The sequence below is a fragment of the Rhopilema esculentum genome, chromosome 13 (assembly GCF_057945365.1).
Source record: "Rhopilema esculentum isolate cy_ngs chromosome 13, ASM5794536v1, whole genome shotgun sequence".
NCBI classification, from domain to species: Eukaryota; Metazoa; Cnidaria; class Scyphozoa; order Rhizostomeae; family Rhizostomatidae; genus Rhopilema; species Rhopilema esculentum.
The window spans coordinates 9,584,823-9,598,976 of record NC_142827.1 but is presented as its reverse complement, the minus strand read 5'-3'; the positions used below and the strand labels follow the sequence as shown (position 1 = coordinate 9,598,976).

General features: G+C 36.1%; 1 protein-coding gene across 1 annotated transcript; it reads right to left on the bottom strand.

The window, feature by feature from the left end:
• Positions 1 to 434: 434 nt before the first annotated feature.
• On the bottom strand, positions 435 to 4,687 carry LOC148958640 (uncharacterized). Its single transcript, XM_089112192.1, has 4 exons — positions 4,638 to 4,687; positions 2,531 to 2,830; positions 1,529 to 2,228; positions 435 to 1,067 (listed from the first exon to the last, which is right to left on the bottom strand). The coding sequence occupies exons 1-4, from the start codon at positions 4,685 to 4,687 to the stop codon at positions 435 to 437; spliced, it is 1,683 nt and encodes a 560-aa protein (XP_088968318.1).
• Between the last annotated feature and the right edge of the window lie 9,467 nt (positions 4,688 to 14,154).

Sequence of the window (14,154 nt, the reverse complement as noted above, 5' to 3'; positions counted from 1 at the left end):
TTGCGACAGTTTCACGTATAAGGTACATTCAAGTAACCAGCTTTGTATACGAAAGAAGATTTGTAGAAAGAAACTTTTGAAAGAAGAATGGCTGCTTCTCATCCAGCATTGCTCTGCAGCATCGCATTTAAAATTACTTTGGACTAAAAAGATTCAAAGAAGTAGAGGGCAACAAGACTTAAGAAATTGCAGAAATTGCAGTTTATACAAGTTGGAGAATGTAGTAAAACTCAATGATTGAAGAAAGAGAAATGCTTAGATAGAAGGAGGAGAATTTTGGGGGGGAAATGGGATTCCAATTTTCAATCTTTTTTCCTTTTAAGGTTTGGGAGATCAGAATATTGACATCTTGCTGCCGTGTTAATAACACTTTCTTCTCGTTTTTCAAGAGGATATGAGTCAATTATGCGTATCTAAAAGCAAGTAAATTTCTGTTATAGTATCTTAGATTTATTAGAAACGCCTTCATGTTTTAATAAAGAGGTATTACTCGCCTCTTCCATCCGCAATTCATCTTTATGCGTTGTTGTCATATGTCTTCGCATGTTCCCAGACTGGCTAAAACACTTTTGACAAAAACGGCATGGGAAAGGTTTGTCTCCACTATGGGTTCTTTTATGTTTTTGCAAGGTGGAGCCATCTGTGAATCGTCTTGAGCAAAACTCACATTCATATGGCTGTTCGCCAGTGTGGATCCTCAGATGAGTCTTCAAAGACGTTTGGTGGGCAAATCTCTTCATGCACACACTGCACTGGTGAGGTTTTGCACCAGTGTGGATAAGTTTGTGGTTCTCTAATGTTGCATTTTGTGAGAAGCAACGCTGACAAATTTTACATACATATGGCTTTTCTTTTGTGTGTCTTCGAATGTGGCTCTTCAGCGTAAAAGGTCTCGCAAACACCTTGTGGCAATAGGGACAAGTCCTGTTTTTGAGGTTCTTTGGGGCATTTGACTGGTCAGTTGCCTGTCCCTCTATCACTGCTGTCTGTGTGATTATTTTATTCAGTTCAGAGGAATTTGGCTTGTTAAGATCAGATGCAATGACCGATGGGGCAGAGCAGCAACTCTAAGGATTGAAGAAAGATGATTGAGCTTCTGCTACAATAATATAAAGAGGTTTTTAAAGCTCGCAATACTAAGATAGAAGCATAGTTTATCTAATTGATTGTAGGAATTTACAGCCTTCCCAGGAGCACGATGGCTTCACAACGATTTTCGTTCCTTTCTTTGCAATAAAAATTTTGGATTCGCATTTCTAGCTCATTCTAACTTTACCTTTAGTAAACCCCTCAAGACAACAATAAAAATTATTTTGTCTTTATTATTTATCGTTAAAAAAATAATTTATTCCTATATGCAAAACGTATTGGAATTGAAAGGTATTTTTAGAAGGTATTTTTAAACAGGATTTTTATCCTTTAACTCTCTTTAAGGATGTCTATTACTTCTTTCCATGCGGATAACTTAACAAGTAATGGAAAGTTGTTTACCGTAATGCCACGCTCGCAACAGACAAGCCTTACATACCTGATAGTGTTTTCTATCTGAATTACTGTTTTGGTTCATTGTATGTTGATGAGATGTTGGTTTGGCTTCCTGACACTGCAATATCATATTCGCTGCTTCTCCAAGCTGGCATATGGCATCCTTTTTCCGTTGAGCTGCAGCATTCGATTGCCAAGAAGCACAGCTCATCTGGGTATTAATGTAATCATGTTGCTGCATCTGGGTGACGCTATTTTCCGGCTTCACAGTAGCTGATGCCATTGTGTCATTGCCACACGAGGGTACATTGAGCCACTGGTTCACGTTATAAATCAAGGGTATCCCTGACATCTGGTTCTTTTGGTTGAATTCCACTATCAGTGGAGCAACCACAGCAACAGATGATCTAGTGGGTGAATCTTGTTTCATGCAGCTAGGTGGGTTAGAAATGTCTGTGTTTATTTTCAAGGGTTTGGAAGCAAGTTGTTGTTGCATGCTGGGTACTTGGTCATGGATTGGCGCCTGCTGTTGTGGGTGTATAGGAAGAGCCAGGCTGCTTCTGCTTTCAATTGGGCTGTACTTTTGCATATTCTGCTGCAGAGTGTTTGCAGCGAATATAAGGGGGTGATGAAGGGGTTGCGGGTACCGTATCGCTGGTTGGTGCATACCTGAGCTGACTGTCGAGAACTCTGGTACCCCACTTTGCTGGTATGACTTCCATCCTGGTAATGATGAGCCTGCCCTGGAAAAGGTAAAGAAACAGAGGTTTTAGAAGATTATGAAAACAACAAAGCATTTGATCATGAAACTTTTAGCATTAAAAAACGTTCTCATAATAGTCGATATCCAGCACTTTAAAGTGTTGGAAACAATAGGTTTTAGTTTAATGAACTATTTTTCCTGCTACTTTGGGATATTGGAGCACGAGAGTAGATATTGCGACTCAAACTTTGCTGTCTAGGGTAACACCGGGTAAGTTATACTGTATCCATTGCTCAAGAAAAATAAGATAGGGCTTATTAATGGATTGCGTAGGTGCTTTACCTTGTTGCGCAGCTGCAGAAGGCAACAGGGTCGATGCCATATGACGAATATGGATATCCAAAGAGCGCGGCTGCAGAGCCTCCCATCCATGCATTTGCTCGTGGCAACGAGGCGGCAGGCTGCCCTGCAAGACCATATGTCGACGGTGTGGCGGCCACCATGGGAATGCAGTCTGGTTTCACGTAAGGGCTGCTATCTTTGAAGCTGGAATCAAGGACATCAGGAATTGCGTATCTCGCACTTAATGACAGAAGGGCGTTGGCTAACTCTGTGTTGTCATGTCCATTGTCAAACGCCAGTCTGTAGAAAGATAAAAAAATCCATGTTAGTTTTTCTAATAACAACGATTGGCAAATTTATTTGGGAGACATTTGTCGTGTCTAGGAAATACCTTGATACCACTTTATTGAATTAAATAACTCTGAGTGCGATGTCTTCCAAAATCTTTTTCTAATCAATCTGATATTCGTTACATATAGGCCTAGCCATAAATTTCAAAGCGAAACCATTCTATACAAAAGATAGCTTATTTGAAAGAGAGTTTAATATCTATGGTTGCAAAAAACTAAGCTAGACTTTAAGGGGTAATCTAAGAAATTTATTCAGGGAAATCCTAAGAAAAAAGTATACTTTTTTGGCTAGATTGCATCAATTAGATTGATAATGATAATAATATTAGTGTTGACGCGAGAAACATAGCTGTAAAAATGTCCCCAAAAGTTTATTGCTGCAATCGAAAAAAGACAGTAGCATATCAGGGAATGCATGTCATAAATCATATCGTAGCATGCACTGCATACATATCATTCATGACCAGGAGTCAAATTTATCAAGACGTCATATTTTACAAAATCGTTTACAAGAATTACTGAAACAGTTTCTACTTCTGTTTGATTTTCGTTGCTTGTAATTAAAGCTTTTTGGTTTAGGCCATTGACAAAAAATTCAAACCTTTAGAAAACAATTCTTCTTCAATTCCTATCATATCGACTTAGCATATCATTTGAGAATCGCATCTAATTTCACTTGAGAAACATTACTTATGTAATGTACGTGTTAAGAAATGCCTGTGTAGGTTCCACTCACTACCAAAAATTTCCGTTAAATGCTTGCTGCATATAACTCGCTTATTGTAACAATAGTCTGCCAAAGTATACCATAGTTTGATTGATAAAAAAAGACTACAAGATGATGAAATATACTTGTAAACATAACTTTGCAAACTTCAAAAACAAATTCAACATATTTCTGTACATATTTGCTACTCAATTTTATGTCTTAGATTCAATTTTAGCCTTCCAAAAATATTAGTTCTTACTGGGAACAGTTGGTTTGATATATTGGTGTTTATAGTATATCGCACAGCTCACGTCCACAAAAGCACATTAAAAGCAATCACTGCACTTTATATAGTTTATGAAAATTGCGAAGACATTCAAGCTTCTTTCTAGGGCCGTAGATTCATCGGTTCTCCTTAAATTACAACATCCATTCTACATTTGTAACAATTCATCATAGAGAAGCGATTTCTAGATCTGGGAACATTATGTTAAATTAGCAATTCACATAAAGTGCCTCAGCGTTATGTAACCAAATCCACATTAACCGTGACACATAAGCTGCGATCTTTCCAAACGATGCCAGTTTAATGGTGGCCAGTATGAGCTCACAAACATAAGCAAGAGTTTCAAAGCCCCGTGTCTCGTCAAGATATAAAAAATCGATAACTACTTTTATTCTTAGTATACTTCAAATTTAAAGTGCGTTTTAGCTCTAGAAATGTTTTCATCGGCACAGTTTCCTCCGGGCGAGAAGTTGATCATACTTGTACCATTAACATGAGTGCTTTTCTATCATTTCAAGCATTTAATTCGAGGACCAGTAGAACACTTTTAAAAGCCGTAATTCATAATCTAATGCATCAAAGAATAGGAAAAGACCATAACCAAAATCTTCTTGGCAAAAATGGTAATTCTTCATAGTTGGTGCCCTAGGCTTTGTTGAGCGATATAAAGCTTTGGATCTGTTTCATAAATAGCTTAACCTTCTACGCTTGGTGGATCATTAGCTGTAAAATTGCTGCCAAAATACAATGAAGATGAAAAACCTGTTTCCACTTGGACCGTTGGTTTCTTGATCAGGCTTATTCATCGTCATGTCACCAAGAAAAGTTGCCCATGCAGTAGTGTTGAATACTCAAAGCTAAATAGTCCAAAGACGTAAATATGATCTAGATATGCAGTGGAAGGGTTTCCTCAATCCAAATTGGAGCTGTGACGTAGAAATAGGCGTGGCCTTTGGAATGCATTTTAAAATTCTTGCTCCTTATTACCTTGCTCATTTTCTTGCTCATTTTCTTGCTTATTTCTTTGCTCATTCTCTTGCTTATTTCTTTGCTCATTTTCTTGCTTATTTCTTTGCTTATTTCTTTGCTTATTTCTTTGCTTATTTCTTTGCTTATTTCTTTGTATATTTCTTTGATTTCTTTTGGATGAAGCTGCTTTCAAATCTTTGTCAAATAGATTTGTTGAACTATCATAAAGTAATAACAGTTTAAAGCTACTAGTGTCAATAGGCAAAAACGATTGTCAATCCCTACCCTTTGAATACCGTCAATATCTGTATGGTAAGTGTTCTTGTCAGCAAAAAGTTACAGTATTTATGCATCGGCAATAAAAAATGACTAAAAAGCAACTATATGTGTATGCAGATGCAAATAATAGATAAAATATTCGACGATTAACGAGAGAATTACTGTATCTTAAGGTACTTTCGTAAAGGAACATGGAAATATCGGTCAGCTTAATCCTTTGGCACGTGGATAAGCAAAGTATAACAATAATTTTGTTCAGTACAGGAAATTGTTTATAAAAACAGGGAATCAAATATTCTGGTGTATATGACCAGAAATACCAACGATAAAAATCTCAAAACATTGGAGACCTGTTATCGTACAGCTTGCTTCGACATTAAAAATTGGTTGCAATACTTGATTTGGCAAATTTTGTTTTGACATAACGCGTGTTGCGAATAATATAATCCGGGGTCAGCTGCAAAACTTACAAAGCTTTTTTTGACTGCCAAATAAACAAAGGCGGGACTTAAAACTTTGGATGTTCAATTTAAAGTTCCAAACCCACCAAAAGTTTAATATGATCTATTTTTAGCCCACTTTTCTCTTTATGTTTTGTGCAAACAATAAGAAAGTCAAAAATATAATTTTGAAAAAGAAAAGTGAAAAATAAACGAAACCAGATATATTTAGATGGCGTGGTTTCTCCAAACACCTTCGAAAATAGATTCTTTTTACTTTAATTAATTGTATTTTGAAGATATATTTAATCATTTTACACTTTTCAGATAGTCTTATTATTTTCTGAAACAAACATTGCAACCGCGTGGCCGCTCGTGGTAATGTGCTTATGCAAAATACAGAATCCGTAGATCTCACATGGGCCTAGGACTCTTAACATACTCCGGATTCCGTAATTCTCAGATTTCTATAGATGTGGGTGCTTAAAAATAAATTGAAAGTTTTAACAGTTAAGGTTCAAGATACGCTACCCAATACCAATTAAGAAATACTCAAATGAACGCCAATCTACCTCCAACGAGATTCATACCTCGACCTTTTACTGTTTTCTGGGGATGAGAATCTAAAACTCCAGCAAACGATAATATTTTTAGGTAGTATCCAGTACCTGAATGATGCTTTGGAAAAAATTATGCATCATTTTTCGGAAAAAATGATGCTTTGATAACAAAATAAATAGATAGGTTTTTAACGAAATACGTTTATGCATCGGGAGAAGGTATTCCAGGACCACCTTGAGAAGATTTAATACGAAAAAATTGAAGGAGTTTCATGTACTAATATTTTGATGTTATTGTGATAAAAATGCAAAGAGCCCGTGTATTCCATCCAAATAAACATGTTTGTTTATTCCCTTCCAGCCATCAAAGTATGTCTAAGTAATAAAGGACATTTTCCACTAACATTTCTAGATATTTCCGTTGCAAAAATAGCCTTTGTCAAATAAAAAGTAAGAAATTTCAATGTATTTGGCATAAGATTGAGTTTGCTTAAGAAATCCCTTTTCGCGCCATAAGTTCGTTATTTTTTCTATTTAAAAATCTTTCATTCATATCATTGTTAGCTAGACCATTTTGAATGGAAATTTCAAGACGTTTGAATAAAAAACAATGAATGGAAAATAAATGGAAGATAATCGCTGTTGCAGAATTTTTTTATTGCACATTGTATTGAAGAATAATTCGGCCCAGGACTCTTAACAGACTAAAAAAGATTAATTACTTCTTTAATTACATTGGTAAGATATAAACTTGACAATGAATTGTTAAAAATCATACTAGTGAATTTTGAATAAAAAACAGGAATAAAATTTGCATACATATCTCAAAATTTTCCCTACCAATATTTGTAGAATTATACCACGAGCTACCTCTGATGAAAAACTGCAGTAGATAAAGCACTTGTTGGAGGATCCATAATATATGTTGAGCATTGCAAAAAGATATTTTGCCAACACCCTTCCCCCCTGAATTTAACCCTAAAATATTCTAAAAAATGATGAAAGTAGGAAAAATTGCAAGCATATGGGTTTCAAAAGAACGTGAACATGTAAATCATATAAACGATTGACGTCATCACGACGTTGTGATGTCAACAAGAAGTCGCGTTTAAGCATATTTTATTTAGTATTCCAACATACCATTTCAGGAGGTTATTAATAATGGCTTCTTTACATAAAATGTGTCAAATTTGCGTAAAACTTTACTTTCAATTTGCGAATAAATGCTTAGAGAAGCCATGCATGTTACACAGGATGCGTAAAATCAGTGGTCTCAATACCGGGATGTACCGGGAGGGATACACGAATTGGTCAAAGTTGGAACTTGGCGCCGGTGTCTTTTATCGTAGGCCACTTGCATACAAACTGCTTGCGTAGCAGTAAATATATTGGTTCGACATTTCTGAAATTGTGAAATTGGCATGACTAGCGCTAAAAGTTGTTGAATATCATAGGATTGAGTTTGCTAAGGCAGCATCTGGTTATATCTGACCCTGCTGAGTACTTGCTAGAGAGAGGGGGGGTTTTGGTATAGTGCTGAATCAACAATAGGTACATTTGTGATCGAAAATGTCGCGTAGGTATCGAACTGCATCCCCAGTAAAGACAAGGTTACAAGCATGTCCCTTCCACCTTGTTTCTTCTTCCGTTTTAGGATCAAATGCTTTGGTATAAAAGACATGGCTCTCAAATCAAACAAGTTTTTCTGCTAGAAGTCATTCATTGTTGTAATTAATCTCCATCAACTTCCCTGTCTTAGCAGGTAATAAAAAAGCCAGTTTTGGTAGAAGTATAAGTAGAATGGAACCGTAAAGAATTGTTTTAACAGGCTTTATCATATAAAAAATGCTAAAAACACTCTTTTTATAAGAATAGTGTTAATAAGAACATTTAGACTCTAAATAATTAATTTTTACGAAATAAAATTGTACAGCCCAATTTATATATTGAAATATTTTTTTGCAGTTCAAAGTGTTACAATTATTAAGAGCATTCTTGCTGCTATAATTGCCTAATTTTTCTTTCGAAATGAAAATTCTTTTTGCTTTGTTCCCCTGAAATCGCATCAGATTTCAAAAAATAACATGTATTTTAAAGTTCAAAACGTCCAGGCTCATATTATAAATTCAGGCTCAAAACAAAAACTTCTTAAAACGATCAAGGCTAATATTCTTCGATATCTTCGAAAATATTATAATGGAAAATGGAAATTTTTTTTAGGGTATCCTTATAAAAATGTGTAGTATTCAGAATATTACGATACACATAATATTTACAACCATCATCAAACACAAAAATAAAATGTACATCATAGGTTTTATAACTCATGAATTGGGAATACGAAATCTTACCCAGGCTCATCGTAAAATTTCGACTTGTTTTGCGGATTCTGTAGCATAGATTTCTGGAAGGAGAATGCGATGTTAGTTACAAGAACAGCATAACATATATTGAATAATGCAGATAAAGGAACTATAGGAACATATTGCAGTGCCAACGTACTTACCATATTAGAAGAAACGTTGTATAAAAATGATACCTTCAGCAAAAATTAATTCCTCGTCAACTGGAGGAAAAAAGCCCTCTATCCTGCAAAATCGGATAGGTACCGGAAAGGAAAAGAACTTCTGTACATGTGCTTTCAACATTTCGTATACTTGTTTTGACAAAAAGTCAAGGAGGGTCACCTGCTACACTTTTGGTCTATTTTAAGTGTTGAGTTTCAAAAAAAGACTGGAAGACTTTGTCCTCGTCAACAGTTGAAAATTCTACTAAGTTGCAAGTATCAGTGGATAAATAAATTAAACAATTTTGCTTTGCTAGAAGATACACTAGTACTATACGTTCGCCGCACATCAATTGTCTGTAATAAGCTTTAGTGCTTAAAATAAAAACAAAACTAGGCAACGATATCTTAAATTTAATCCAAAACAAAACCAAAGTTAAAACGTTACAAGGATATCTAAGGACTTTAACGTTATGAATGGTCCCTGGCAGATGGGGGGGGGGGCAAGGGGCAATTCCATCTTTTTGCAGATTTAAAACGGCTATAAAAATTTTGATGCAGATATAAAATGTACAAATATAAGTTATCATCATGAGTTCCTAGCTACAGATATATAATACGTGCGTGGGCAGTACCTTGTCCGGAGGCTGTAAATGATTCAAAAAGCCTACAAGGAAATTCTTCAAACTGAAAATAGACACATGCTAGTCAGCAACAGCGGATCTAGTTAAAATGTTCATCCTATATAGATATTCGTTAAATAATATCATCATATATCATAAGATACAAAAAACAATAATGAAACGTTTATATTGTGTGAAGATTCATTATATTATCATATCATATGGTCAAATATATTTATCATTTACTAGCTTATAATTTTTGGAGGATTTAGTTAACTGACTAAACTCTATTTACCTGTCATCCTAACTAATTCCCTTGTTATTCCAATCTCTTGCATCTTAAATTCTTTCTAGACACGTCTCCTTCTTCGATTGTGATGTATTAAAAAAGCAGAATTAAAAAAGAAAAGGTTAAGATGAAAGAATAGGTAGAATGGAAATGAAAACTTATGAATATGAATGAAATGAAAACAATCTTTTCGACAGCAAGAGGTTTTGAGAATTTGAGGTTTCCTACTTTTGCTAACTTCCTGGCGACCAACGTGGAGCTTGTAGGGTAGAAGTTCTGAAAGAACGGTGGGAAAATGGCCACAACTGATAATGAACAACATGAAAGTGAAAGTTGCTGGAATTGGCAAGGGTTAAATATGTCCATGGAGCACCCCAGCAAAGCTTGGACGAGAGCACATTTCTTGACCAGCAAAAATAGTGTTAAAAAATTACGCTTATTTTACGAAAAGACAATATTCGCCTTATTCATCTTAAACCGAAAAAAACAAGTCTTTGAAAAACAAGACATGTCAATCATGCGATTACTATATATCTAGTATATATAAGATAAGAATATATAGTATAGATCCGGGGCCCACACCGGGGGAGCCGGGGTGGCCATGCCCCCTACTTTGTTGCAAAGCAAGTAGTTTTAAAGATACAGTAAAAAGGGTAAGAAGCCTTTGCCCCCACTTTTTAGCCTGGGTCCCCCACTTTCAAATTCGGGGCATGGGCCCTGATATGAATGATAAGTGCCATTTTTCATCTGGTCAATCCAGATATGTATATTCATTTCATTTTGTACGAAATGACATGATATTATAATCATTTCTAGCTCATTTTATTTGTGTTCTAGTGAATTCAAAGATTTGTTAAAATTTACATTTTCTTGCCTTATGAGAGGCGCATCGCGTGCTTTTCTTGGATAGCGTCACAGGCACTTCAAAATTCACTTTTGGTCTCCTCATTTGTTCAGATAATTTGTTCTTCTCGTGTCGAGCCGGGTTAGATACTTAACCATTGTCGTAGCTGTTTACCATTGATTTCGTCCTCAAGAGCTGCTGTGAGACTTTCCAGCTCGAAAGTCGTGTGCTGTCCAAGTCATCTTTTTGCTGGTACCTGACACTCTTCTGGAACCATCCATGAGGCGGGTCTTCAACTTTTCCAATTCCGTTGAAATTGTCGTCTTAAGACGCATCAATATCGACTTATATGAAAAACTTGTCAAGGGTTCAACGCTCAGATTCAGCAAATCAAATGCCAATATTGGAAGACTCCTTAGGTGAGCACTTGGGTTGAATAAATATCTGACCTCCACAATAGGCATATTCTTAAAAAATCATCAAAAAGTTAGAAAGGTCTCTATTATAGTGTATTAATGAGTCCAAATTGCTCAAATAAAAACAAATGATAATGAAAACTATTTGGAGTGTCATTCCGCATCACATTTCTATGTTTTTGCAATGATTTGTAGGAAAAGGACGTGTAGCATGAATGCTTCACACAGGGGCGGTCTGGCATCATAATTGCAGGGTGGCTAGCAAACCAAAAAGGCCCTGTTCAGGGTGTGACAGATGAACTTTTTTGAGCCAAACCCACTAATGAAAGCACGCTCAGTCCAAATCAATTATTGATTGGTGCTATACATTATTTAAATCAAGGATTCTTTGTAGTTAGACTTTGCACAATAACAGCAAAACAGTAGTTCAATTGGTAACTCCAAGAAACTCCAACTACAGTTCAAAATAACAATCCTATTCTAATACTTCTAGCAATATTGTCAAGCGAACCTAATCAATATGCAATATTCTGAAATTGAGCCTAGAAAAAAAACCAAGAATTCAACCTGCTAGTTCTGTTCTTGCATGTGTCACCTTTTTATTGGTCTAGGTTAGTATCTTGACTACAATTTGAAATTTACTAACCTACAAACTTAGTCTGTACCAAACTTTATAGTTATAAACACATTGTTCATTAAACAATTAGTAAACAGAAAAACTTCACTATAACTTTTCAACATGCACCTTTCAGAGGGTTTCAGAGAAAAGAAGAACAGGCCTTTGTCTGTTGCTTGCTACTTTGAGGGAAGAAACTTTGGTGGAAAGGAACTTTCGAGGGCAGAAACTCTTGTGTTTGATACGCAAAACTTCCGTAATGTGCGAAAGTTTGTTTTAGTGAAATATCCAGAAAATATTGCTGTTGATACTCCTGGAAACTTTGATGACGAATTATTATTTGGAACAAATTTTAAGATTGTTTTCTTTGTTTTATTGGTTAAAGTAATTTTTAGCTAGAAATGTAATGGTGACTCCAGACCAGTACCTACAAACAACAGCTCCTTGATCTCTACATACAGTTTTAAATTATTTATCTAGGAATTGGGACAGACTTTTCTTTGTACAAAATTTGCAATAGTCTTTCTGTATAGGGGATGTTGGTCATAGTGGGGCCCTGTGGCCTGCGCGCAGACTTCATATTCTTGCGTAGTTGTGAAGCCAGCGCGCATTGACCTTGGCTTTGGCTGTGTCTGTAATATCAAGGACCGAGATACCGGGGGTCGGGGGGCCTTGGCCACAAAAAACTCAAATAGTATTTATAAAATACTTTTATTTTGTAAAATATGGCTGTTTTTTACACTTATTTATAAGGGCTGCCCCCCCCCAAACAAAAAGTTGTATCTCGGACTATGTGTAATATCACAGTTTATGAAAGTTCTCTTCTCCAACTTTTGCAGAAAGGGCCCGTAATTTTTTTTACTTCACATCTCTGAGGGCCCGGATGGCGATCACCACTTTGCCACCCGGGCCAGACCGCCCCTGGCTCCACATATTTTTTAGGACCGAATCGAAGCTGCTGTTTGTTATTATTGATGCAGCGCGGTTTTAAAGTTTTGCAATTGCTGATTTTAGTCGAAACAGCGTAGCCCCAGATAGAACAGCAGTTCCGAAAATGGGGCTCGACAACACCTGTGTATACAGTTTGAAGAGGTTCTTTCGGGGAAAAGATTTGGTGCATCTTTAAAACCAATTGCTTCAAAAACCAATTGCTTTGAGACGTTGCTAGCAACTCTCTTGATCTGTTTAGCAGTCAATTTTGCACACTGAGACAATTTGTATGATTTCTTCACCACTTAAAGCCCATTCCTCGCAAATTTTCTGCTCCAGATCTTATTTTGACGTTTGAGAATGTTGTGTTTCTGTTTGGTAGAAATGAGCATAGACTAAGTGTTCAGAAATAACCATGCATGCAACATTCAGTGAAAGTCTTCTGTCCAGTTTTCTGAGGAGGCTATTGATAGCCTCATGCAGCAAATTCAAATTGTGAGACTGACAACAAAAGCAGTTTCATCAGCATACATGGGCACAGTAGCAACCAAATCATACGCGTTGAATCTTTGATAGCCTGTGCCAAATCGTTAATTCATACGAGGAAGAAAAAAGGGCCAAGATATGAGCCTTGTGGAACACCAACTGAATACTCGAGCAACCGAATTGTCAGATTATTAGTTCTCTAGGAGGCAAGCAGAGCCAAACCTTCTAGCACAGTGCGTTTCTGGGACTTGCTTGCCTCCTTTTCAGTGCTGTGCCCTCCACACAAAAGACTTGTACTGTTAGTTTTGGTAGGTGTATGATTCGATTTTGTCTAGGTACCCCAAAACAACAAGGTAGTTTATGCAACAAACAAATGTAAGAATTAAATCTTGTGTCTTTAGATTCCCCTCCAAAATCTCTTAGAAATTTGGGCACAGGGTACGCTTGGGATTTTGCTCAAACGTATCTTTCATACACATTTTGTTAATCTGCTTCGATTCGTTACCAAGATTGCCTTTTTGCATGCTAGTCGGTCCAAGTTGTCCTGATACCCCCAAAATGATTTAACTTGCACCCGTGGCAGAGGCTAAGCAACATTCTAATAACTTTAAAAAAACTGAATGATTATGAGCCTCAGGGACGAAAACAAGTTGCTAATTTTGGGGGGGCGTGGAAGGATGAAAATTCCAATCTAAGTAAGAAATTTTTCATTTGACCAGTAAATCTACTGTACCTACTAAATTGATATTTGTAAATAGTCCGAACACCATAGTTCTATTTTCTTTATAATTACCAAAACTTTACTCAATAATTAGCCTAAAGCATAAAAGCCTAAATCTCTCAATTTTGATCAACATGAAACAGACATTTTAACTTACAGTAAGAAGTAAAGCAACATTTAAGCAAAACCAGTATTAGATATACTTAATGATTAGAAGTATTCTTTTAGATCAATTAATCAATTGGCGCAGATCAATCTTATCTAAAATACATTTTTTCACGATATAGAAGCACCAAGAACTTGAGCCTTTAATTTTTGTTCTTGATCGAAGAAAACTACTAACAATTTTCAGAGGGCCAAATGCCTTTTCATTCATTACAATTGAAATGATGATTTGAGAACAAACTTGTGCATATGCCTGATCCGAAAGATGAAACACTTTTCTTTGATCAAATACTTCTACTGCAATTTTGCAATGTGTTCTTGCTTCACAGCAGTTTTGTCATAGGAATTTATGATAAGGAGTCAAGGGCGTTAACAAATAACAGGGGGAGTTTAGCATAAACTCGTTTTTATAAGAAGCGTTGAGAATTTTTAGTA